This window comes from Zonotrichia albicollis, chromosome 3 (assembly GCF_047830755.1).
Source record: "Zonotrichia albicollis isolate bZonAlb1 chromosome 3, bZonAlb1.hap1, whole genome shotgun sequence".
Lineage (NCBI taxonomy): Eukaryota > Metazoa > Chordata > Aves > Passeriformes > Passerellidae > Zonotrichia > Zonotrichia albicollis.
In genome coordinates, this window is record NC_133821.1 from 82,258,263 (window position 1) to 82,283,513 (window position 25,251).

Below are 25,251 nucleotides of genomic sequence, written 5' to 3' on the forward strand. Positions count from 1 at the left end.
CACAGTGCCAAGTGTAAATACACAGTTTTTCTCCTCCTGCAGAGACTGAGCTTATTCTCCCCACCCCCGGATGAAATTGTGAGTTTAGCTTCTAAGTATCTCAGTTGAAAAAATAATAAGTCAAAATTTTCACTTTTTTATTTTTAGTTGACCAAACTAAAAATATAAAATTTGTGGCATATAAAATCTGCTTTCACAGTGCCTTAAGTCAGGGAAAATTTTTACCTGAGGATATAAACAATTGCTTTCTTTAATTCTGCAGCATTTGTATCCCTGATAACAGAGACATAGGAAGAATGCTGCAAGGACCATTTCCTCAAATTGTCTGTGCATCTAGTGGGATACTGGGATACTTTGAAGTTATTAAAACTACCACAGCAGATTCTTTTTTTTTCTTTTTTTGTTACTACTAATTAAATAAAGTCTTCCTGGTACTAACAAAAGTCTTCATCATTTTCTGGGCTCCTGCAATTGGTAGATACAATATAAATACTGCCAGTCATCACCCAGATGTTGGGGTCCCTGAGGTCCCTTGGCTCCTGCTGGCAGCTCTGATGGCCAAACCAGAGGATTTCCAATCATGAGACATCCTGGCATGCACAGCAGCCCCATCCATCCCTCCCAGACTGTGTCTCCTTTCCCCGGCTCCACAAACACCAGCCAGCAGCTGTGTTTTTGCAGCAGTAACAGCAGTGCCCCTGGTGACTGCCCAGGACCACAAACACAAGGAATTGGAAGCACGTGTTTGTCATCCTGCAGATCAATTTGCTTCCCTCAGCTGTCAGTAAAAGTAAATGCTGAATATTTTTACAGTCAGCAGGCACAGAGTCTCCCCTCACAGCATTTTCATCACAACTGTTGGGAAACCCACAGTGTTTCCTGGAGCATGCCTCCATACAGAGGTGGACAGAAACCTGCATCTTTGCTTAAAATGGTATTTGGTATGGGTAACATGGCTTTGTTGATACCATGAAGCTGCATCTCTGCTGATAAACCAGAACAACTCTCTCAGGCACCAAAATAGCCCCAGCCTCTGTGATGATTCTTTTCCTGCTCTCCCAAGAGTAGCAGATCTGGCACTTGATACCCACCCAAACTCCTACTGATTTCCTCCTCCAACACCTCCCAGCTCTCTGAGGTCTTTAGACTCTTTTCCACAGAGTCGAACAGACACATGTGACACAAACCCCAGCTGCAGCTTCCCCCTGTGAGGACCCCTCAGCCATGGCTCCCAGACACAGCCACCCCCTTCAGCTCCCACCCCATGCAGCCACATCTCCAGAACGTTATCAGAAGAGGCCAAGTGGTTTTAAAGCAGATTTGATGAGGTTTTGGATTTTGTCAGCTCTGCAAAGGAGAATTTCTGTACCCCAGCATGGGCAGTTTGCCCTCAATAAGCCAAACTGCAGCCCAGGCAGCTGGGATGGATGGAGTAGCACATTCAGCCTCCAGCTGAGGAGGAAAAGATCACCTGGGGCAGGGACCTCTCTAAGCAGCAAACTGAGGTCCATCCTACCTCATCATTCAGAGCCCTTCCCCAAGACAAAGTATGGAGGTAGCCTGGACGTGACCCAGGCTTTAACCAAAGCCTAAAGCATGTCTGCTTGCCCCTAAGGTCAAAAATTCAACCTTCATTACTGAGTTACAATTTATTTTCCAGTGTGGTGCTATATCTACCTTTCTCTTGAAAATTCCCTCTTTTACAGCCTGAAACCTTCAACACATGGAAATCCTGGATCCCCCTTGACACCATGGACCCATTCAGGGCTATTAGGCATTCAGAAGCTGTTAGCATGTAGATTTTGATGATAATTTGGTGAATGGAGTTGTCAAACAAATTGCCTTTATTATGGACTGATTAAATGCAATCAGGGAGAAGTGCCTTTCCCCTCCCCAACTCCAGCCCTCATCACTCAAACAAACACACTGAGCCAATTAGCAGGGAGGTGGCAAGAGCAGCTTTCACTTGAAACCTGATATTCTTGGGGAAAAGAGGGAAAAAAAAAAAAAACAAACCAACCAATCGCCACCAACAACAATAATAACAACAGCAACAAAAATCTTTATGCTTTCAAAACCAAAATGAGCCTCCAGGGAGAGGTTCCAAAAGCTACCCAGGGCTCACCTGCAGGGTGTGGATGGGAGTTACCTGTGTTCATCTGGCTCCATGCCACATCAGCTCCCTTAAGCACAGTGCTGCTCACATTCAGCTTGTGCCAAAATCTAATGCAAAGAACATAAACATTAAAGCAGACCCAAGGGGAGCAGCACTACCGGGGCTGGTTTTTCTTTTAGCTGGGTTTTCCTGTGTCAAAAAAGGCACTAGCTCCCAGCCAAGCTGTTTCCATGCCTAGAAACCTAAGTTTTTGGCTTAGGTGCTTGCAGTGGATTCTCTGATGTCTGTAAATGCTTGAGTTCACAACCCTTTCTGCAGTATGGAGGGACCTGTCTCCATTAACATGAAACTTGTGGTAATCCTATAGATCTGATGCCACCATCCTTCTGCCCAACATGCCTGAAATCAGCTAATAAACAGGAAAATCCTTGAGGAGAATCAGAGCATGGCATAACAACACAAGTTTAATTCCTTGCAGGTATGCAGCTGGAAGTTAAATGGTCACATTGGCAGCTGTGGGCAGAGCAAAATTCAACATGTGTTTGCATGACTTAGCTTCAGAGAAAGGAACATCGTGGCTGAGTAGGGAGAGCACACAGGATATGAGCAATAGCTGTTGACTAAGCTTTCAATGCCTGCATTCAAAGTTAGCACCAAAGCCTACTTTTGGCCCCATTTTCATTAACCTTGTCCCTCTGAGGAGCAAGGCCTGTGCACAGCACATGGATCACTGCTTCCCAGAGCCCATGTAGAGGAGCTATGGCACAGCTTCCCCTGGCAGGGCCAAGGGCATTGCTCTTAGACTCTCACTAAAATTAGAAAGGGACTAAAACAAAGGTCAAGTTTTATCAAACAGCGAGGATTTTGGAGAATTCATTGCTGCTGCAGAGATTAGCACTAGAGCTTTATGGTTAATGTACTGAGATTGAAAAGACCAGATTCTTACCCCACACCTCATCACAGTCCTCAAGTATCACCTTTAACATTAGAGGAAAGTGACACATCAAGACAGCAGGTTCTAAGTCTTCAAACAGTCCTCAGCACAAGAACAGATCACAGAATGAGATTAAACCAAGAGTTCATTCTACAACCAGCCACAGAGAAAAAGTCCAGGTCATCTTAAGAAGTGGCTGCAAAGTGCCTGATCAGTCCACTTTCTCCCTCAGGATCTGCTTTCTACCCCCACACCCTGCTACAAACATCAATGTTTAAAGAACTATTAAAGAAAACAACTTCAAAACTCTTCACATAGTTCAAATACTTCACTTAAAAGGAATTTGAATTCTTACATCTCAGATTGCACCAGTCCCCAGCAGGACACGCATTGCTCATGTTCACATTGTGGCATTTGAGCTGTTCAAACAGGAGGGATGGAGTGTGCTGTGTGCTCAGGGGTAAGAATTCCCCACCAGCCCTGCTTGTGCTCTCTTGCGAGAGCTGAGACTCAATTAGCCACATCTCTGGGCACCTTCTCAGGGTGTGCCTTGCCATGACCTACATGAAAATCAAATCCTCCTGCAGCTGAGAGACACACCCCTTGAAGACCCAGCCAGTGGAGAGTACTGGGAGCAGTGGGATGTGGTTGGGTTTGAAGTCCTTGGTGAGTCTTTTACCCAGCCCTATTGCAGAGCTGCAGCATGAGAGTCAGGTCAGTGCTGCTGACTTATGATCTGATTAGAGCTCAAGACTGGTTGTCCCTGAGCTTCTCCCTCCAGGGCTGAACCCACAAACTCTGGCCCCCACCACACAGCCATGGCCTATTACAAACAGCAGCACCTCCTTGGTAATGCTGGGTCAAACCAAGCTGAGAAGCCAGAGAGGTTTTGCAGCTATACAAGGTCTACAGGACTGAGTTTTAAACCCCCATTCTTCCCCAAAGAGCATCAGCTGCTGTCTCTGGACAGTAGTGCTATTCATTTGCAAGCTGGAAAAGCCTTTACATCCCAAAGAGCTGTGTCATCTCCCTGCAGCACCAACTGCTGCAGAAACCTCTGTGGGATCACAGCAAGCCTTACATTCCTCTGCAGTAATACCCAATACAAATCCACTCATCTCCCTGGGGTGCAGACAATTTATGTTTTGGATGCACCACCTCTAGGTGGGATGGCATACAGTAAAGCTGTAAGTTGCCCCCAAAGATTTTCACCTGTTCAATTCCAGTCATGCCAGAGAAGAATTCAGAACATGCTGAAGTACAGAAAAGGGTATAAAAGGCCAGAAATAATTACAGTCAAATAATATTAGAAGGATGTCCTCCTTCCATTCCTTAAGCTAGCTGACAATTCACTTACAAGGATAAGAGTGACAAACAAGATTCTCCATCAGGTAGGAAGAGTTCCCTGGGCTGCTGCTCCTTCAGAGAGGCACACAGTGCAAACCCTCATGCATTGCAGGGAGTGCAAATGTGCTGGGAAAGCATAAGGTGTGATTTGGGAAATGCTGTACCTTTCCCTACCCCTTATCATCTTGTGGGTACTCAGCTCCTGAGCTTACAAAACTATATTTGAGCTGCTACACACTGGGTACAGCCCTTTCCTGCAGCAAATCATGTTTCCTGTCCTGCAAGGTACAGTCAGTCCAACAAGACTGGGGACATTTGCCAAGCCTGCTATCAGGAAACATAGGTTGGACCTGGCAGAAGGTTTCAACAGCTATGGAAACTCATGGGAGGTTGTGCTGTGGGGATTACAGACCCTTGCCACACACATATGCAGGGATACAAGCCACCCCTCTTCTCCCAAAGCATGATAGTTCACTTGGATGCTACAGAAAACATTATTTTGTTATCAGCAACTTTCTTATCCATTTTTTAAAAGAACAGCATCTGGTCCCCCTGCCAGCACCACTGAAGCCTATCTAATTTCCTTCCACTGTTGCAGCTATGTTGTACAAACACGATGTAAAGCACCCTTGCCCTGGGACACCTGGACACATTTTAATGCTTGGCAATTTGGCCTGGCTGGGAAAACTTTATCTACATTTCAGAAAGACAACTCCTTTCCCTGCTGCAGCTTTTGCTCCCATCATGCCTAGTCCACGCACCCCTTCTGAATCAACTTGCTTGCAAGCAGGAGCACAGAGAAAGCCCAGTGCCAAGAAAAGGATAAAAGCACACCAGAAACAGGGAAATGCCTCAGTCCTTTCCATTCAGAGGCAGATCTGCCTTGAATGGGAGCCCCCAGGACTGATGTGTCCCCAAAGGAGACTGAATCACAGGCAAGCCAGCCCCCTTCAATTCACATTAAGACTTCCAGCACCGTACATATTCTTTCCCCCACCCTCCACCACAAGCTCCTCCTTTCTAATACAAATTTCCCACAGCACACAGACACATGCACTCCTAGGCAGTGAGCAGCAGTGCTGGGATGTGTTGAAACCCAAGTCCAGTGAGGTTCAACCCTTGCAAATGACTCTTTTTCATCAGCAAACTATAATTGGCAGCTCTTATCCACTACAAGAGTTTTGCAAAACACCCCTAAAGAGTATGCCAGGCTAGTTATTCACACTAAGACCCAAAATTAGAACCAATAACCTAAAAGAAAAGTGGCCCTCACTGGGCACTCCCAAGCAAACTGACTAGCCCTGCTGAAGCTGCAAAATGAATTCTGTTGTTTTCTCAGGTCCACATGCACATCCAGAAAGAACAGAAGCAGAAATATAATTTTAAATCAACTAGTGCATCTATAAAGTTATAAAACTTACATGGGACTCCAGACTTTGAAAGTGCTGGGTATTTACCTGCTGTGTACAACTCCAAACAAGTGCTATCAACATTTTTAGATTCAGAAGATATTATTAAATTAGACTTTTTCTTGCAGTTTAAGAGAGCACAGGCTCAGAATATAATTTGTTCTGTGCATGCACCTCCTTTATCTCAGCTCAGGGGGCTTTTGCAACAACCAGGAGCTACATGTTAAGAGGAGGGAATCTGGCTCACTACAAAATAATTCAGACTTGCTATGTTAGCTTTAATTTACACCCTAAACCATCCCAGTCTCCTAATCCGCCTCTTTTCACTCCTGTGAGAAACACAGCATAAAACGTGCTAAAAATTTACACAGGTTAATACCATTCCTGCTACAAAGTTAACACTATTGTTTCTCTTGTTCCCAAAGTTAGTCAGACGAACTCTTTTGAAATAGGTTTGCTAATTATTGAGAAAGGCTTTTAAGAAACTCAAAATCCTCTCACGGAAGACACTTTTCATCTTTGGCTTATTTTTAAAAGATTAAAATTACTTCCCACATAACTATCCCAGATCTGCTCACATCCCCTTTCCCCGAGCTGCTCCTGAGCACTGGGATAAGAGCCCCCATGCACGAGCAGCACACGGAGGGATCGGCGCTTCTCCCTACCTGAGAACTCTGCAGAAGTCTTGGCAAAGTTGCTGAAAGCTATCAAGCACATGAGTCCTAGGAGGAAGGTGGAGGTGGGCAGCACATCTGGGCAGCACATCCTTAGGTGTCCTCACGGCTCGTTTTCTTCCCGAGGAAAGGAAAGCGGTTCCTGTCCCTGCCCAGCACTCCTCATTGCCCGGAGAGCAGCGTTAGTCCCATTGCTGGGAAGGCTCGCAGCCAACGGCGGGGAAGGAAAAGCACTCGGCACACACGCACACACACACACATCCCTGGGAGTGAATGAATCCCGGCTGACGAATGAGACAGACCTACCTGAGCCTTGGCGGAGTTCCCAGGGTCCTAAAAGGCACCTCTTCACTTCTTTGCCCAAATTTGCTGCAGCCTTGTGCAGCTGTCCAGCTGTGGCACTGCGAGCTGCACTGGGGGGCAGTCGGGGAAAGGGGTGCCCGAGGGGCTGGGTTGGAGGAGCCCAGCTATTGTTGGATTAGACATGCAGGGCTCTTGTCTCTCTGGCACAGACAGACAGAAGGATGAGCAGTTTTCAAAGTAGGGAGCCCAAAGCAAAGCATCTGAATTCACATGGATTTCTGCTCTGACAGGTATTTGCAGATGCTGCTGAAATCAGTGTGAGCAGCACTGTCCTGCCAGACTGGTGACAGGAAAATTCTGTGTCCCGTCTTGAGAGCGATCCAACAGTGGAGGAGACTTTGCACAGGCCCAGGGATCAAACCCTCCTGGATATCACTGCAGGATTGGGACTGGTGTCAGCCACATATCCAAAACTCTCTTATCTTTTGACAGCAGAAAGCCATGCCAGGCTCCCCTAACCCACTGGACTCCTCTATCCTCCATCAAACTCAACAGAGGGTTTTTCAGCAGATCCAGACCTGTGGTTTTCATAGAATTGTGAAATGGTTTGGGTTGGAAGGGAGTTTATAGATCATCTAACTCCAGCCTCCCCACCAGAGGCAGGGACACCTTCCACTAGACCAGGTTACTCCAAGCCCCATCCAACCTGGTCTTGAGACCCAGGAGTCCTGGCTCCTTCCTTAGCAATTATTTTAACTTCCTAGCATGGCTCTAGATGCTCACTGAGCACTGCTCACCCTGCAGAGTTAAAGGAAGGCTCCAGCTCACCTGGAAGCACATCCAGTATTTGATCCTGCCTGATTTTCATCCATATCCTGGCAGCATCAAGCCAGTCATGTTAATTTGAAAGAGCTGAGAACTGGGGACACAGATAGATGGGTACAGGAAGGAGGTCCTGGGCTTTGGTCACCAGCCTTAGCTGCAGCTCAGCCCTATGTTTGCACGTAAATAATGGCCATATCCCACATATCCAGGCTAGGGCAGGAGCTGAGTGCTGGTGCAGAGAGAGGAGGATGTATTTCACAGGCAAAGCCAGCACCAGCCATTTAGCAGCCTGTGTATCCATACATTCAAACTAAGGAGCTGCGTTGTGTGGGGCTGCCAAGGGCGGCAGCCACGGGGCCAGGCTCAAACACAGCTGCTGAACAAAGCTGCAGCACCTATCCAGCAAAAATAACCTCAGTGGAAACACCCAAGGAAAAACACAAGTGGTTTTGACTCCTCTGTCCTGTTCATCCACAAGAAATTAAGTGGAGCTCTCCAAAAACAGGGTTTGTTTTTGGAGCTCAAGCTCATTGATTTTAGAGCTAAAAACAAGTGTAAGAATGTGAAAGACATTTTCAAGAGTGGTGTCATGAATACCAGAGTAATTTTTTACCACCAGAAGTCTGTCCTAGGATGGTCTGTGGTCTGTGTACTAGAAGCAGACCCCAAGGGGAGCTGTAAGTCCCATTGCCCTGTTTGCCTTCTGCCCATACAGCCACTTGCTCAAGTTCCAAGCAGCCACACAGAGGATGAGAGCAGAGTGGTAAATCTGGAGTTCGAGCTCAAATCCTGTCCATGACCACAGGAACAAGAGGCTATTCTGGTCTGATCTGCACCTAAGCACAGACCACAACACCTTTCCCACAACACCTTTTCACACCCTGAGGGTCTCCCGTGAAGCTGCAGATGAGTCTCCCCAAGGACAGAGGTGGCTCTGGGCTGCCCTAACAGCACAGACACAGCCTGAGATCCTTGGCTGTGTAAAATCCAGCCCCAAGCCCCTTCTCTCTGCAGACAATTCTGCCCCCTTACTTTAAGCAGAGGGCTGGTTAAGCAAGATAAAAAACCAGGAGCTTCTACAGGCTGCCTTGCTCTTTATTTCACCTGGTACTTTAATCCCACCTGCCAAACCCCTCTGATGCATGCTTTTCCAGGGCTGACCTAAGTTTTAAAGAGAAAATAAATACCAGGAGATTTGACTCCTGGCATCTATGTATAATTCTTGTCTCACCTAGTTCTGCTACCCTTGCCAAGAGGAAGATTCACCACTGCTGTTTTACAGGCATGAGATAACCATACCCATTACCAGATTATCAGTCCAAGCTCCTTATGAGCAAGACAAAGAAACAATAGGACCCCTGGAAATTTAGCAGCCTCTGGAAAAGGGAAGCACTATTTGCTGAAAAGAGCCCACCCTGTTAGCAGGTGTTGATTTTACTGATTAAAGGGTAATTAGGTTTGGCTGACTCGGTATATGGGGAAGAAAAAAAAACTTCTGGTGACAAAGGGCTTAAGGCTAAACACAGGCAGTGTGCTTGAGCAGCCCTTAAGGTTAATGTGAATAAAGCCAAACTAAAGGGGAGGGTGTTGTCCTCTGAGGGCTTTTTTTAAAGTCAGTCTGTACAGATGCCTTCCAAAAGGAAAGAAGAAAGAAACTCTTGCCAAAAAGAACAAGGAAAAAAAAAAGAAAAGAAACATTGGCCTTTGAGAAACAGCCAATTCAGTTAAAGTCCATCTCCATAATGCCCTTATTCCCTGGGGCATGTGGGAACATCAGCTGTGTTTGCAAGGCAAAGAGGCCACCTGTCCCAGCACAGCACAGATAAAGGATGTCTGTCATGGGCAGTCTCATGGGGTAAACATGAATCAAGGCAACACCAAAATGGAACTTTACTTTTAGGAGTAACAGCCCTTGAAATCCATCCATGCCTTCAAATACGTCTCTGGGGATAGGTAATAACACATGTAATGATATACATTCTCTTGTATCCCTTGCTCTCAAAGCCACCCAGAAGTGGGAATAGGCTAGTACTGATGCAGTCCATCATTACATCTTAGCTTGGAGGAATGATATTTGCTCTCCCTCCCTCCACAGATTAACTGTGGAGAAGTCTCACTAAGTCTAAGATGCTTAACAACTGTACCCCAGTCCTCCTTTTAGACTATGTTACTTAAGTGCATTTTTCTCTCCTCCCATGCTCCTCTCTTGTAGATCCTCTCCTTCTCCTGCTGCACATAAAACTGTAATATCTGAAACATGCATGTAAATTCCCAAAGTACAGTTAAGTACAGCTGCAACTGAGCAACTGAGGCAGTGAGAAAGGAAGTAATTTGTCATTCAGTTTTGTGACCCCAACATTATCCAGTTCGTAAATAGTAATCAGGAATGGACCCAGTTAGGATGATTCCCAGTTTAATGCTGTTTGTGCTGATCTTGCTTCCTTTCAGGGCTGATTTTTGGTAATGGTTTCTCATTTTTTACTGATCTGGCACCATTAACCTCTTCCTTGCTGATTAAACCATCAACAGCTAAAGGCTGGTCAGTAGAAGGGCTGGACCAGGAATAGATCTCAGCTAGAGAACCAGTTGTAGGATTGAAGTCCTGTTTGTTTACACAGTCACATGCAGATTTATTAGTACAAATTTTCTAAAACTACTCTTTCTTTCTAACCCTAGTAACATTACTCACTTCTTACGGGTTTTTTTCCACAAAGTCTCAAAGCACTCTCCAAAAGGCCTTGTTGCATTCTGCCATTTCACACATGGACAAAGAACAGTCATATGTTTAAGGTCAATACTTTTTCAATGTCAGCCAGGGGAAATTGACAGAGATAAGAAAATATTAAATACTTTTTAAGTCCAGCCAGAGCTCTTTCCACTGGGCCACATTCCTTCTAAATGAATGTAAATTAATAACAAAATATATCTGCATTTATATCTACAGAAAGAAATGTAAACTGGGTGGTCAGAGCTTCAATATAAAATAGCAAAGTTTCCCAGCAGAGTACAGCTCTTTGTTTCCTTTTTTTCTTAATCTTTCCCCTAAGAGTGTATTATGGAAACAGATGGGGTTACTCATGGAAGTAAGCACTGTTTGCTTTCATCAATTTGAAGGCAGAGGACTTCACATAATGCAGTTTTGCAATACAACACCAAGTATCTCACAAGTAAAATCCATATTCAATGCTAAACAACAGCTGTGCAGAATATTCAAACTCAAAAGCCTTTGAAGTTTTCACATTTTGTGTCACTCAATCACTTCAGTTTACAAAACGAACATAAAACCTGGAGGACTTTGCTCCATACTGGGAAAGGTTTCAAGTGGGGGGAGTGCTTCAACCAAATTCTGTGTAGTGTAAAAGCCTCAAGTGATGCACTTATCCCACTGAAACATTGGGAAACTGAACAAAGTGGTGCAAAATCCTCCAATGCATGAAAATGTCAAAAGTAAAATATTTGACTACAAAGTGATCCACAACAAAGCTGAAAACTTTCTCCTCATGCCTCACCAAGTAACTGGTGTTGAAACCTCTCTCAGTTGGCATTCTCTTCATTCTAATGATTCCATGTCCTGTGTCAGAGGGTACTGTGTGATCTGGTGATTTTTCTGGGACTGGAGTATCCATTTGGGTTTAGCTGGTACCTTATGCACAGGATGTCAATCCCTCTATTAGAAGTACAGGAATCTGGAGTCACCTTGATCTTTGTACTACACTGCAAGTCACATAAAGGTTTAAAGAGACAAGTTTCACTGAGACCTTCAGGACCTTCACTGTCTTCTGATAGCTGTAGAGTGAAACTGTTCTCCACTTGACCTGACTCATAAGTCCTCTTCTAACAGTTTTCTGGGTAGATTTCTCCATTAATTGGATGATGATGGGTACTGGCTTTACTGTTTTCTACCCCTATCTTTCCATTTCCATAGCTTTTTGGGAGTGCTTCTTAGATGAGAGGCTCAATTTGACACCTGAGGACACCTGTCTCTGACCTCCTTGGTCTTGGCCTTGAAGAGCAGAGACATCCCATCTGGTTCAATGTGAACAGCATATGTTTTTCCTATTATCTAACCTATGGTCATCAAGGGAGAATCGTCTCAATCCTACTGCTATGCAGGCATGAGTCACTTCAGGTTACAGATCCATTTTAATCTGGAACTCCACTAGGTTCTTCCCTTCTGTTTTTCCTGTTTTACTATCAACCCTCATAAATAATTTACACTGTCCCTAATTTCCACAGGAACCAGAATTGTTTCTCAGATTAACTTGTTTAGAAGTTCTCTGCCTGTTCTGTGGAAGTAACATGCTATGATGTTATTTGATTAAAAAAGGAATAATCTCAACATTCATCCTTAAAATGATGCCCTGAGCATTTATCACAAACCTCTGTACTCCACTCTGAGGGCAAAGGCAGTAGATTGTAGGACAACAAGAGAATCCTTCAGCATTCCCCAGGTTCTTCTGTCCCTCATGGGCACACTTTCTCTCCACACAGCCCATCCTCATGGAAACTACTGTTATAACTTACACTGGAAAAGCCATTTTTGTTGCCAGAGACCTTTCCCACAAAAAAGACTGTTTCCAAACATTGTCATGAAGTCTTTTCATAAAATCCACCTCTATATTAATAGTCTGAACCACATAAGGGTCTGAACACAGGCACTGCCACTCACATTTTGGACTAGTCCTTGGTTCACTTTTGATCCAGGCCACCTGGATAAAACAATCCAGAACATTTCTGAGCATGGCTTGGAAGTTGGCAGGAGCTTTGGCCATTCCCAATAGGCAGGAAGGAATCATGGCTTGGAGTTTAATAGTGTAACCACAAACAGATGATGTGCTCTAAGAGACCCAAGAGTGTTTCAGGAATTTGTAATATCCTTGATAAAGACACAGTGGCATGGGCTGAGAAATGAAAAAATAACCCCAGAGCAGACTGTCTGCCAATGCTCAGCATCTTCTCCATCTGCTAGTCTGGTAAGCCTGATCACAGCTGCCCAGGAATGACAGGGCATCCTGCAGTCTCCTGACTCCAGCACAGCTACAGCCCAAGTTGGCATGAGTTTGTGCTCCCACCTATTTACAGTGATCAGCAGGACAGACCATTCCTTCAGGAGCATCCAGCATACACTGTGCTTAAGCTGGATCTGGAGAAGTCAATGAAAAATCTTGTTGGGTGCCCTGGTTCCAACGTAACTCAGACAGATCAGCTTTCACCTCAGATTTATCATTGCTTTGGAGGATAGAGTATTTCCCTTGGTTTTGGACAGACAGCAAATTACACAAAAAATCTCTGGCTCACAGATCACAAACTGGTAAAAAATCAAAGGGAATCAGAGGAAATGCTTTTCTGCTGAATGGGGATAATTAATCCCAAGTGTAATTTCACTGGCATCAGTGCAAATTCAACAATGGACTACATCTACCATTTGCAAGAAGAAGAGGTTTGTGTTCTCCTTTCACATGTACTTAAATATACATTTTCCTTTCCTCTTTTAAATCTTTTCCTTTTGAGAGGGCTGTTTCAAGAGTAACCATATGCTTTCACATGCATTTTAGTACTCAGGCCAAGAATATCACCAGGTATTTTCTTTCACAGTAGTCCCAAGAGACTATCCAGTGACAAAGTCCAGGTGTGCTGGGCAGTGCAGACAGCACTGGACTATGTCATCTAAAACAACCCAAGGAATTTACAAGGGCATTGAAGTCCAAGACAGTAAAATCTCCACACTGTGTAGCCACAACACTATCATTAGCTAACTTGGTTCTAGGGCAAGAGATGCTTCTTATTGCAGAAAGCTCATACTAAAATTTGGCTGCAGTCACTGTCTCTGGGCACCTGGCTCACATATCCCTGATACCTAATGTGGTAACACTACTCACCAAACCAGCTAGAAAGGATGCAGAGGAAGGAAGGAAACTTTACAGGTTTTTACAGCTATTTTACATGAGATTTGAAGATGTCAGAGTTCACTAGGCTGGGCATTGCCTGGACTGACAGCAGTGTTATGTGCAGAACTCTGTGTGTATGGGCATAGCTTAGTGGGTGCGTGCATCCAGAGACTACATAAAATAAGTTTAAAAAATGGCTTTTCTAACACAAGTAACTTGCCTCGGAAACACCTCAGCAGAGGCAAAAAGAGACTAGAGCCCACCTAGATTCCAAACTATTTTCAGTTTTTGCTGGACTATCCCCTTGTGAAGGCTGACAAGCCAGCATCACCCTGCCAGCCCTACCCTGCCCAACACTGGTGCTGTGCTCTGCCCTGTCCTGCACTAATCCCCTGGGTGCTGTTTCATGCACAGCCCTTCCCTGGTCATTCTCAATCTCAGGAATTGTTGTCCGTGGAGAATCTCTTACATTTATTACTACACTGCAGGTAATTTCTTGCTTCACTTGCTACCCCTATCTTGGACATGCATAACTAATCAAATTCCCTTTTCCTTTCCCACAGTGAAAGGTAAAACAATTTTTTTTTCAGTTCACTGAATCTATCCCAACACAGCTCATCTCCACCTAATGCTCCTTCTGTAAAATGAACCTTCTGACAGAGAAAGAGCAGCTTTGTCCATTAAAAGGAGTCTGATTTGAGGCAGGTTGGTTTTCACCCAAAGAAGATTGCCACAAATGGTGCTGTGAACAACTAGGAGAGCTGAGAGTTTCTTCAGCTGGTTTCAGTTCAGTGTCCAGAGCTGCTGCTTCTGTGGTGGAAGAGGCAGAGACTCAAAGCTTGTAAAGCCCAGTTCTCAGGTGAAAGCCCTGCTGTGAGTTCAGAGGGAAGCAAAGTGAGACATAAGGCAAGGCAGCAGTTTCTCTCTCCCACCTATTTTCACACAATAGTACTGCACACAGCTGAGCCAGTGCACTGGAAAATAACATTATGATTTCTAAAGGGCTTTTGCTAAACAAAAGATATAAAAGACATTTTCTCTTCAGGTTAGTCACTAGTCACTCAAAAATGAAGTGCAGAAATTGATTTGCTTTGTTAAAAATAATGAGAAGCCATGACTTTGAGCAGTTTTATCATAAATTTTTGACTTGCTTTTCCTCCTGCATACAGAGGTTGAGATAATAGATATAATTTACTATGACAAACCATCAGCATTAATGCATTAATCAAGAAAAACAAATGGTTCCCCCTGAAATCTCCTGCCCACCTAGAGAGAGTAATGGGGTTATAAATAGAGAAAGAACAAATATTGACTCTATGAAATGTAAAGGTACCTGGGAGTTCACCCATCAGTCTTTCGATTACACTTGCCTTTCAAGATAAATGGGATTTCTTTTATAATTCATTTCAATTGGGTTTTTAAGCATCTCAGGAAACAGGAGGTCTTTTTAGGTTCCCAACTGTAGTCCCAACAGGACTTCCAATTTCTGGAATGAGATAGATGCTCCCAACCCAAGACCTGTCTTCCAGTTTGAGAGAAGTACTGAAGGAGCTGCCAGGACTCATCAATGAGTTATTTATTTAATGGTGTTCCTGGGGCAGCTTTCTGTAAAATGGCTCTGGAACTCAGCCTCCATCACTCAGACTATAGAAGCTTGGAGGCAAGGACACCTCTTGGCCTCTGGACCCACACAGGACTCAAGGAGACCCAAGAATTTACTGCCTAAGGGAAAGACCTCTGGCATCATTTACTGAACTTAACCTTGCTTTGTCACACACACTTCATAACTCTCCAAACTCATAACATCTCACTCTTTTAACCTCTAAGCAATTATATACCTTCTACACAGTTTATTGGATTATTGGAGTAATTTCAACGTTGTCTTCCATATTAGACACAATTCCTATTTAAAATTTTTTACTAAATCAGAAATTTAGTAGAATCAAATGTTTTATAAATGCTGAAGTCAGCCAGTTCCCTTCCGTAACCTGTAAGGGTGCCACACATCCCAGAGGAAACAGAATTCTGAGTGGGGGCGTAATCAAGAGGAGTGGGGACATAATCAAGAGCATAAGACAAGAAAAACAACAAAGCCACACAGCTCAAATTCTCAATGATCTTAAAACATCACAGATTCCAAGAGGAAATTAAAGACATTTCTGACTCTGAACACAGAGTCAGCATCTACTGAGGCACTGGCAAAGCTACCAACAAAACAGATCACATTTTATACATCCCCTGCACCCTGACAGAAATCACTGGCACATATTTTTTTTCCTCGCCCATACATATTGTTATACAATAACAATTTACCCTCAGGGCTGGAATGCAACAAAGGGAAAAGGAAATGGAGGAGCATGGGTGTGCATGAACACGGCAGTGATGTGCCACAGAAGCCATGGCTGCTGCCAGAGGCCCTCTGGAAGCCTCAGGCTCAGAGGAGCAGATGTGAGCCCTTTCCCAGCACTGCACAGAGGGGAGAGCAGGCACTGGCCTGGCGGGGTTAACTGTGTGTGGCTCCTGCAGGATGCACACTCCAAAACAACCCAGGCTCCAAAACAACCCAGGCTCCAAAACAACCGAGGCCCGCGGCTGTTTTGACAGAAGGAGCGGAAAATTTTCCAGTCCATCGCTTTCCTGAGCTCAGTGCTGGGATGCTGTGTCTGAAGAACAGCTCTCCCTCTCCTCTTTGCTTGCTCTACAGTAAGGAAGAAAATGTAATTGTGGATGCTTGATGGCCACCTTAATGAGCAGCTGCTCTTCACAGAAGGGTCTGGCACCTGAGGTCATTTTAAGTGACATTTTGGGATTTGATTATTTTCAGCTAGGTCAAATCACCTTAAGTTAACCAATAACTCATGCCTCATTAAAGGGAAGCTTCCAGAAAGACTAGAACTTACATCAGATTGTTTCAAGGTTTCAATAAAGTCCACTACACTCAAACATTTCCAGAGTAGTTTATAGGGCTGCTTTGGTACCTGGGATAAACAGGACACAGAGGAATCCAGGCATGGCCTTGTGTCTCTGCTGACACAGGTTTGCAAGAGAGCCTGAAGGATTCAGGTACCTCTGGACAGTCTGAGAGGAGATATGTCTGCTCCACCAGCCACTGCTGGGGCTACAGCACCTATGAATAGCTTGACAGGTTGAAATGGGTGTAGTTTAGCTAGAAGATGAGGTGGAGAGGCTCTCCATGAGCCAGTCCCACTTCTTTTGTAATCTGGGGACATCCAGCTGCCTCTTCTCAACTCCTAAGGGACAACAGGCCAAATCTCCAGAGCAGCTTAGCCCCTCACAGATATCTCTTTTTCTTTAGAGACACAGTAATAATAACAGCAGGTTTTGGCTGTGTTTCCTACAAAAATACATCCATGTTCCCTTGGGCAACATGAAAACTCACTCCCTTCTTCACACCCTCTGACAGGCCACAGACAGCTGTGCTGGGGCTGCTGCAACATGGCTCAGGTGTTCAGAGGAAATCTCTGGGATCTCAGCCTGCAATGCAGACTGTTTTGGAAGGTGATACTGACAGCCCTGCTCCTGGTGGTGCTGGGGCTGAAGCACTGCATTTCTGGGGACAGGAGCAGGTTAAATCCAGGTCAGCAGGTCAGCTCAGGCCAGTACAATCTGTTGGGCATCTCCACACCAGAAATGCGCACCCCTCCTTTACCTTGCAAATGCAGCATATGGTCTGAGAAGGTCTGTTCTTCAGCCTTTGTTACAACAAAGCTGAGTTAAAGCACAGAAATCAAAAACGGATGGCTCAGAGTGACAAAGAATGTGGAGAGCAAAACACTTCCTCCTTAAACATTGGCCTTTTTTCCTCTAATGAGCAGGACCATCGTTCAGTGAAATCTTTACCAAGGCAGTGCAAAGAAGGATCAGTTGTACTGCTGACCTGGGAGATAATCTCTTGACTTTATTGATACATCAAGGGAGGGAGACACTGAAATGCTGACATCAAAAGAGATTTGGGTTTAAAATAGGCTGGAGGTGGCTGTTTGTCCAGCTGGATAACTGAGGGTGTTTGGGGTGACTGCGAGCACTGCTGAACTGCCATGTTCAGTTTTGAAACAAATACTTCAGGAAGGGTGTTGAAATAAGGGAGGAGACTTCAAAGACACTAACATGAAGGAGGGCATTCAATGGAAGATCTTGGTCACATTTTACTTCCACAGATGAGAGAGGATCAGGCTAAGCACCATTTACTACCTGTCCTGCTTTCCTTCCCAAAGAAACTCAGATTTGAGTAGTAAGGAACCATAAGTGAGCATCCCCAGGATTGGACAGGAGGGACTAGAAATAAGTTTAACTCAGTCAGAATTAATTCAGAGAAGTACCAAAGTCTGTTTAATCACAGAATAAGCTGTGTTGGAAGGGAGCCTCAAGGATCATCAAGTCCATCCTGTGCCCGAGAGCATCATCCAAATACTTTTTGAACTCTGTCAGGCTGGTGCTGTGACCACTTCCCTGGGGAAGATCCTGTTCCAGCGCCCAGCCACCCTCTGGGGGAAAAACCTTTTTCTAACATCCAACCCAAACCTTCCTTGACACAGCTTCAGGCCATTCCCTCAGGGCTTGTCACTGGTCACCAGAGAGAAGAGATCATCCTCTGCCTCTCCTCTCTCCACACCAGAAGTTGTAACTGCAGTGAGGTCTCCCCTCAGTCTCTTCTCCAGGCTGCACAAGCTGTGTCCTCAGCCACTCCTCATGGGGCTTCCCCGCAAGGCCCTTCACCATCTTTATTGCCCTCCTTTGTTGTATCACCTGAGAACAGTGATGCCTTTCATTTATGAGCCTCATCCTATCCCAGTGACAGTAAAGCGATTCATATTCTCATAGATTTTGTTATATAGGCAAGAAGAATAGGGAGGCAGCCCTTCTCCTTCTGTCTGATGTGACAGAATGAAGAAACTCGAGGGGAGTGTCTTGCCCCTGCATTTCAAACTCAAGAAAGCTGTTCCTGAAAAAGAGATCAAACAACACTTGTTCCAGTGCCTTGATGCCAGGGTGCCTCAACAACCCACGCAGGAATTGGGAAATACACAGGGACAAGTTTCTAGGCCCTGTAGGGCACCTCAGGGGAAGTTCCCTGAGCTCAGGGCAGTTCCAGCCCATCAGAGTGGTTTTGTTAGCCTGCAATCCAAAGTGGTCAGTCTGGGAGTTAAAAGTGACTCCCTGACACTGAAACATCCAATTCTCTTCCATAAAGACAGTTGTGAGCTACAAATCTGTAATTTCCCAAGTCATAGCCCACACAACTCCTTACAGCTATTTTGTTATCTCCTCACAGCTATTTTGTTATCTCCTCAATCACCATTAAGGTATTGGAATTACCCCTACATGATGATTCCTCGCCCCCTGAAAAATATTATGATACCTTTTTAATAGTGCTCACATAACGGATAAGAACATTAAAAAAAAAATAATAATAATATTAAACTTGAGGAGTGTGTGCGCTCAGTAGTGGAGATTTTTTTGTATTTTAAGAGTTAGAGTGCCCTCTTTTGTCCCATCCATGTCTTGCTGATTAACTAGCTGTTAACCAGATTACAGAAACCTGACTTGTTTTCTACACATTTTATCGTCTGCTGAAGCACAGTTGAGAAGCCAAGCACCAGATCACAAAGTAGGAAATTATTCGTGTTAATGAGGGGGCTTGGGCAGTCATCTGCAAACAATAAGGTTGGGGGAACATCACGGATAACATGATGGATCTAATTAGCTCATGGGGTCAGGGATATTTTGAAGCGAATCTCTGCAAAGTTTAAACTGCGGGGTGTTATTTATAGACCTGCATTTACAATTCACCTTCCTCCTGCCTCTGTAGGCACTAATTGAATCCAGACTGATGGCCAAGGAAACCTGACTGACACAAACATATTAAAGATACCTCAACAGTACTTTTGCATATAATAATTTCTAAACTAATCTTGGTGAAAAGCACTGGGACTGCAGGATATCTGAATTATGGACAGAATGGCCTCGAAAAAAAATTTTAGTTGAGTGCTTTTATCATGAAAACACACAGAAGCGTGTTCCTGGAAAACACACCACCACTTTCACGTGGCAAAGCCAGAATTCATAACCTCTGGTGAATTCATAACCTCTGTGATGTCCAAGGAGCTCCTACAGTGTGCCTGTGCTGAGTTGCGATGATGCCGGGGATGCACCGGGAGCTCCAGCTCCGCATCCAGGGCCAGCCCCTGCCCCTCTCCCCTGCTCTGGGGCCTCCTGCCACCCCCGAATCGCCCTGAGGGGTGGAGGCGAAAGGGGCCGCTCTGTTCCCCTTCATCCCCAAATCACAGAACGGGCTGGGATGTAACGTCCCTTCCAGCCCCTGCCTGGGGCAGGGACACCTCCCACAAAACCAGCCCCTTCCAAGCCGGCCTGGAACGCTTCCAGGAATGGAAGCCCACAGCTTCTCCGGGCAGCCCGTTCCAGGGCCTCGCCACCCTCTCAGCGAGGAACTCCCTCCCGCTATTCCACCCAAACCTGCTTCAGTTTGGCACCGCCCCGTGAGGCGGCACCGTCCCCGCTCTCCGTCCCGCCGCGCTTTGTCCCCCCGCGCTCGCCGTAGCGGCCGCGCCGCAGCCGTCATGGCGGCCGCCTGTGGGAGGCTGGTGTCGAGGGGTGCCGCCATCGCCCTGCCCGGCCGTGAGCACCTCCCGGGCCCTCGCCCTCACCCCCGAGCCTCCTCCGATCCTCTCCCGGGCCCCGCGCCCTCCTCCTGTCCTCCCGGGCCCACAGAGCGGGGGGGAGGAGGCTCCTGGCCTGGCGGGCGGGTTGTGGTGCCATGCCCTGCTTTGGTGGGGAGAGGTTAAACTTGAAATCACGGGTGTGTTAAACGTTCTGTTGTATTTTACAGGGTGTTTTTCTTTATCGGGGTATCGAGGGAGCAGCGATGGAAAGCCACCGAAATTCCAGCCGCCTCCGAAGCCCGTCATTATCGACAGGAAGACGAAGAAGGAGGAGAGCAGGTGAGGGTGTCCCGCTGCTCACCTGCCGTGCTCGGGCTCTCACTGTGTGAGCACTCACTTAAAGAATCAAGGAATTACTATAACAAAAAAGAAAAGAACAACACCGTTTGTAAAATTCTAGCAAAGACATTTGAGTTGGAATATGCTCAAAGCACCTTAAAATACTGTTTCTGAGTTTCTGAAAGCAATGAAACATGGGGAAAAAAAAACCCATAGAGCAGTAAATACTTTTGCAGATTTGGGGTTAATGTGGGAGATCATGTCTGTTAAAGGCATGTCTTTGTGACAGTGACACAGGTCCTGTGTCTGCCTTTGCCTTGGACTTCAGTGCTGGTTGTGCATTGCTGGTTGTGACAGGGACCTGAGATCTCTGGTAGCCTTCATGAGATGTCTCATTCTGGGTACTTTTGATGTCACCTCAACCCATTTCATGGAATCACAGAAGGGTTTGGGTTGGAAGAGACCTAAAGATCATCTCATTCCAACCCCCCCTGCCATAGGCAGGGATACCTCCCACTAGAGCAGCTTGCTCCAAGTCCCATCCAGCCTGTTCATGAACACCTCCAGGATTGGGGCATCCACAACCTGCCTGGGTTTTAAACCCAATTTGCACAGCTTTAAATGACCCAGTGGTTTATAGTGCAGTGCTGTGTCTGGGGGAAAAGTGGTGGCACTGTATTATTCATCTGCCCCCTCCAAAACCTCACTTTGAAGATCATGAGGAGGTTTGGTGTTGTTTGCTGCCTGTGGGCAGCAGCACCAGCCAGAACCTCTGCTGCCCCCACAGCCCCATAAAGTTTGTAGGGCAGATTTGCATTTGTCCTCCTCTCTGTTGGGCACTTCTCTCCTGGCCAGATCCAGGACTTTTAAGATGCATCTGTACAACTGAATTGAGTTCACCTTCATCTGTCTGCTCTGAGGGCATGTGGTCTTGCCATCCAAACCAGAGTGAGCACATCCAAATATCTCTTGGAAATGGTTCTCACTCAATGTCAAGAAATATGCACTCAGCTGTGCAGTCAATAACTGAGGTTAATGGGGAAATTCTTCGGCATGGTTTAATTTTTTAGTAGCAAAAAATAGTTTTACCCGTCTGTTTAAGCTTCTGTAACACAAAAGGACATTTATGTGGTGTGTCCTGCAGAATCAATTTGTGAAAACTGGAATAGATTCTTCCATATCTGTTATTAAGGACAACAAATAGTAAGTTTTCAGTCATGGTGATTACAATTAAACCATGAAATAACCTGTTTCTAAGCTGTGACAGCACTAATTGAACTGCCTCTTTCAGTCAGCTCCTCTGAGACCAACACGTATTACTGGTTTGGGAAAAAATCTGTTCAAAAGAACAACAACAAAAAAGCCACATAAAAACCCAAAACCAACATCAAAACCCCACCAAAAAATCCTTTTAGACATCAAAACTAAATAAAATTGGTGACTTCAGAGAACTGCAGTTCATATCTCTGAAAAGGCAACAGCTAGTAATTCTTAGGCCAAATACTTGAAATTGTCTCATATTTTTTATGCAAATGCTTTTGTTTCATACTTCTAAAAGTTTGACTTTTCTTACAGGTTCCTGAGCCCTGAATTTATACCTCCCAGAGGGAGAAAAGATCCTCTTAAATACTACATAGAAAGAAGGGATATGATACAGAGAAGAAAAGTTTTCAACATCCCAGAATTCTATGTTGGTAAGTGTCAGCACTAAAACTTTTGTGATTCTGGCAGTATTTTACATTGTGTGGGGTGTGGTCATATGTAGAATAGCATAAAACATGAAGTCTCAAGTGTGTTAGATCAACTGGATGTGTTTCTATATGTAACACTTCATATTTTAATCTCATATTTACATCCTGATTAATTAAAATAGTAATCCTAATGTGATCCTTATGTGGATATTTTTCAATCCTGGCACTTGAGCATATGGTTTACCAGTAGAGCTAAGGAAAAAAAATACATTAGATTAATTATATTCAATTTGGATTGGGAAGAGCAAAAAATAAAGGTGAAGAAAGTTTGCAGTTAACCTGCAGTATCAGGCTATATTAATTCAGGTCACCTTTGCAGTTTTTTCTGTTTCTGGCAGTTTTGATGGGAAGCAAAAGTATTTTCAAAATGCACCTGAATTGAGACACTTTGCCTGATTCCTTCCACATTTTGGCACATACTAACTGTTTATGAACACATTAAATTAACATACTAGCTATTAATTCTAATCCATTTTCTGGCAGGCAGTATACTGGCCGTGACGACTGCGAATCCCCTGGCCGGTGACAAAAGCAGCCGCTTTGTGGGGATCTGCATCCAGAGGGGAGGGACCGGGCTCGGCGCCACCTTTGTCCTCCGCAATGTCATAGAAGACCAAGGTGGGGCTGCAGATGTGCTAATTGTGCTGCAAGTGTGTGGTGGTGTTCACAGGGGTCCCAGCATGAGGGAAGAGATGAGAATCTTGACTCCAGTTTCAGAAGGCAGATTTATTATATTATAATATATATTATATTAAAAAATTATATACTAAAATCTTACTAAAAGAATAGAAGAAAGGATTTCATCAGAAGGCTAGCAAGGAATAAAAAAGAATGATAATAAAATCTTGTGACTGACCAGAGAGTCCGAGACAGCCAGACTGTGATTGGCCATTAATTAAAAACAACCACATGAGACCAATCAAAGATGCACCTGCATTCCACAACAGCAGATAATCATTGTTTACATTTTGTTTCTGAGGCCTCTCAGCTTCTCAGGAGAAAAGATCCTAATGAAAGGATTTTTCATAAAATGTCTGTGACACAAGTGTTCAGCAAAAAATGTGCTATGTTGTAGAAATTGAGTCTGTGGGGAGGAAAACAGCAGATTGAAGTGAAAGTATGAATCTGCCTGTTGGAGTAGTGTGCAAGTTTAAAACTGAGTACACAGAAATGCTGATATGCTCTGTACTTGAAGGTACGGAATTGCACAGTAATTTTTAGACATTTTGTGAAGGTTGTGCTTATGTCTGAGCCTGGGTTGTCTGTTACCATGTTAATACCAGCCCAGTTTGAGCACTGTGTGTTTTCATGAACTAGGGATGTAGGTGTGAACTGTTTTAATAAGCAACAGATTAGAAGAGTTTTATCACAGGTTCATATTCTGGATTATGACAAAATCAGGGGCAGTGCAAATAGTGGAGTTCTGAGGGCAAATATGAAAGGGGTGGGTGTCTCTTCATACACACTACACCTACACTGAGATGCATGAATAACAGCCATTGTAACCAAAAGGAAATAAAGTTGAAAACGCAAGCTCATCTTCCTTAAATTAATTCAAGTCTCTTATACAGAATGGCTTCAAAGATTTGATTTACAAAGAAATGTGCAGCCACAGTGCACAAGTACAATCACAACTGCACACAGCACTGCAGTGCTCTGAGGACTAAACAGCAGTTTGCAATGATACAGAAATGTGTAACTGAAGCAATTCTGCTCCTGAATTGGTTGCATTAAAGCAGGCTTTCTGTCTCTAAGGGGTTGAAATCTGTTATGAACTGTACAGCCCTCGCATCCAGGCCATCGAGGTGCTGAAGCTGGAGAAGAGGCTGGATGAGAACCTGATGTACCTGCGGGACGCCCTCCCCGAGTACAGCACTGTCGATGTCAACATGAAACCTGTGCCTCGCATGGAGCACGAGGAAATCCCTGTGAACAAGGTAGGAGCCACGTGTGTCAGGGGCAAAGCACAGCATTGTTTACAGCTTCTATTTATGACTTATCCTGGCAGGTTGGAGCAGCTCTTTGCTACATCAGGGTGACAAAAGTAGATAAAATCTTGCAAGTCTTTGTGCTATTTTCTATAATGAAAGAATGGTGAGAATGTAAACACCTACCATCCTCTGGAGTTCATTTTGAAGATACACAAAAAGGAGCAGCCTCCACATTCCTCTGTAGAACTGTGCAGAAGGGAAAGCTTTTCTTACAGGAATGTTTTTGTTAATGTAGTTAGTGATTCAGGAGTGCTTGGTGTCAGGAAGCAAGGTAAGAAAGATGGAAGAGTCACCTAAAATCTGCATCTTGGGGAAGATCCAGAAACCATCAGACCCTGCCAGTGTTGTGTAGAAACTCAGTGTGGCAATTCCTCCCTTTCCCTCTCGTGCTACTTTTATTTTTTTCTTAATAAGGGGCAAAACTAGAGAAGATGAGTTAGCTTCAGTTTATGTTTCAGTTAAGGACTCTGTGATAAATCAAGACAGTGTTAATTAAAAAGTGTTACAAGATACTATAATAACAATCATAAATTAGTAGTTACTAAATACACTGACAGATTCGTCAGTTTTCTCTTACTTTCCTCCTGTTAGAGCAGCAGTTGTCACCTTTTGCTAAGATAATAAAAAATCTACTCTCTTAGTACTTTTTATTGTTTTGGGGTTTTAAAAATTTTTAATCTTTCATTCTAGGTGCAGGTACGAATGAAACCTAAGCCATGGTCAAAACGGTGGGAAAGACCCAAATACAATATAAAAGGAATCAAGTTTGAGCTACCAGAACATAAAATGAAAGCAGCACAGAAATGGAGCCAGCCATGGCTGGAGTTTGACATGCTAAGAGAATATGATACTTCAAAAATAGAGGAAAAGATTCGGAAAGAACTGAGTGAAGAACTTGAAAAATAATGGGTTTTTGCAGTCTAGAATTCCTGAGAAAATTAATATTTTTAGTTTACTGTATGGATGATCAGTTGTCAAGTTTTGTATATAGATGGGCAAAGCAACAATAAAGTTAACCTTTCCAGATTTCAGC

General features: G+C 44.5%; 2 protein-coding genes across 3 annotated transcripts in view; one reads left to right on the forward strand and one right to left on the reverse strand.

The window, feature by feature from the left end:
* EVA1A (eva-1 homolog A, regulator of programmed cell death) overlaps positions 1-6,715 on the reverse strand; it is a 207,617-nt gene extending 200,902 nt beyond the window's left edge. The window contains exon 1 of one of the 2 annotated variants that reach the window (XM_005485088.4): positions 6,472-6,715. In XM_005485088.4, the coding sequence (XP_005485145.1) occupies positions 6,472-6,571 (100 nt within the window). In that variant the 5' untranslated portion in view covers positions 6,572-6,715. The remainder of the gene's footprint in view (positions 1-6,471) is intronic. The other variant, XM_026792189.2, reaches the window with a different exon arrangement.
* Positions 6,716-19,888: 13,173 nt separating this feature from the next.
* MRPL19 (mitochondrial ribosomal protein L19) lies at positions 19,889-25,244 on the forward strand. Its single transcript, XM_074538016.1, has 6 exons — positions 19,889-20,153; positions 20,365-20,476; positions 22,052-22,170; positions 22,711-22,845; positions 23,983-24,164; positions 24,909-25,244. Exons 1-6 carry the CDS (start codon positions 19,904-19,906, stop codon positions 25,122-25,124), a joined length of 1,014 nt encoding a protein of 337 aa, XP_074394117.1. The 5' UTR covers positions 19,889-19,903; the 3' UTR covers positions 25,125-25,244.
* Positions 25,245-25,251: the final 7 nt, after the last annotated feature.

Bases quoted from the DNA above. Each gene is read 5' to 3' on its own strand.
- MRPL19 (XM_074538016.1), top strand. From the start codon at position 19,904: ATGGAAGCCCACAGCTTCTCCGGGCAGCCCGTTCCAGGGCCTCGCCAC. The intron at 20,477-22,051 runs GTGAGGGTGTCC...CTTTTCTTACAG, and splicing joins ACGAAGAAGGAGGAGAGCAG to GTTCCTGAGCCCTGAATTTA. The intron at 22,171-22,710 runs GTAAGTGTCAGC...ATTTTCTGGCAG, and splicing joins CATCCCAGAATTCTATGTTG to GCAGTATACTGGCCGTGACG.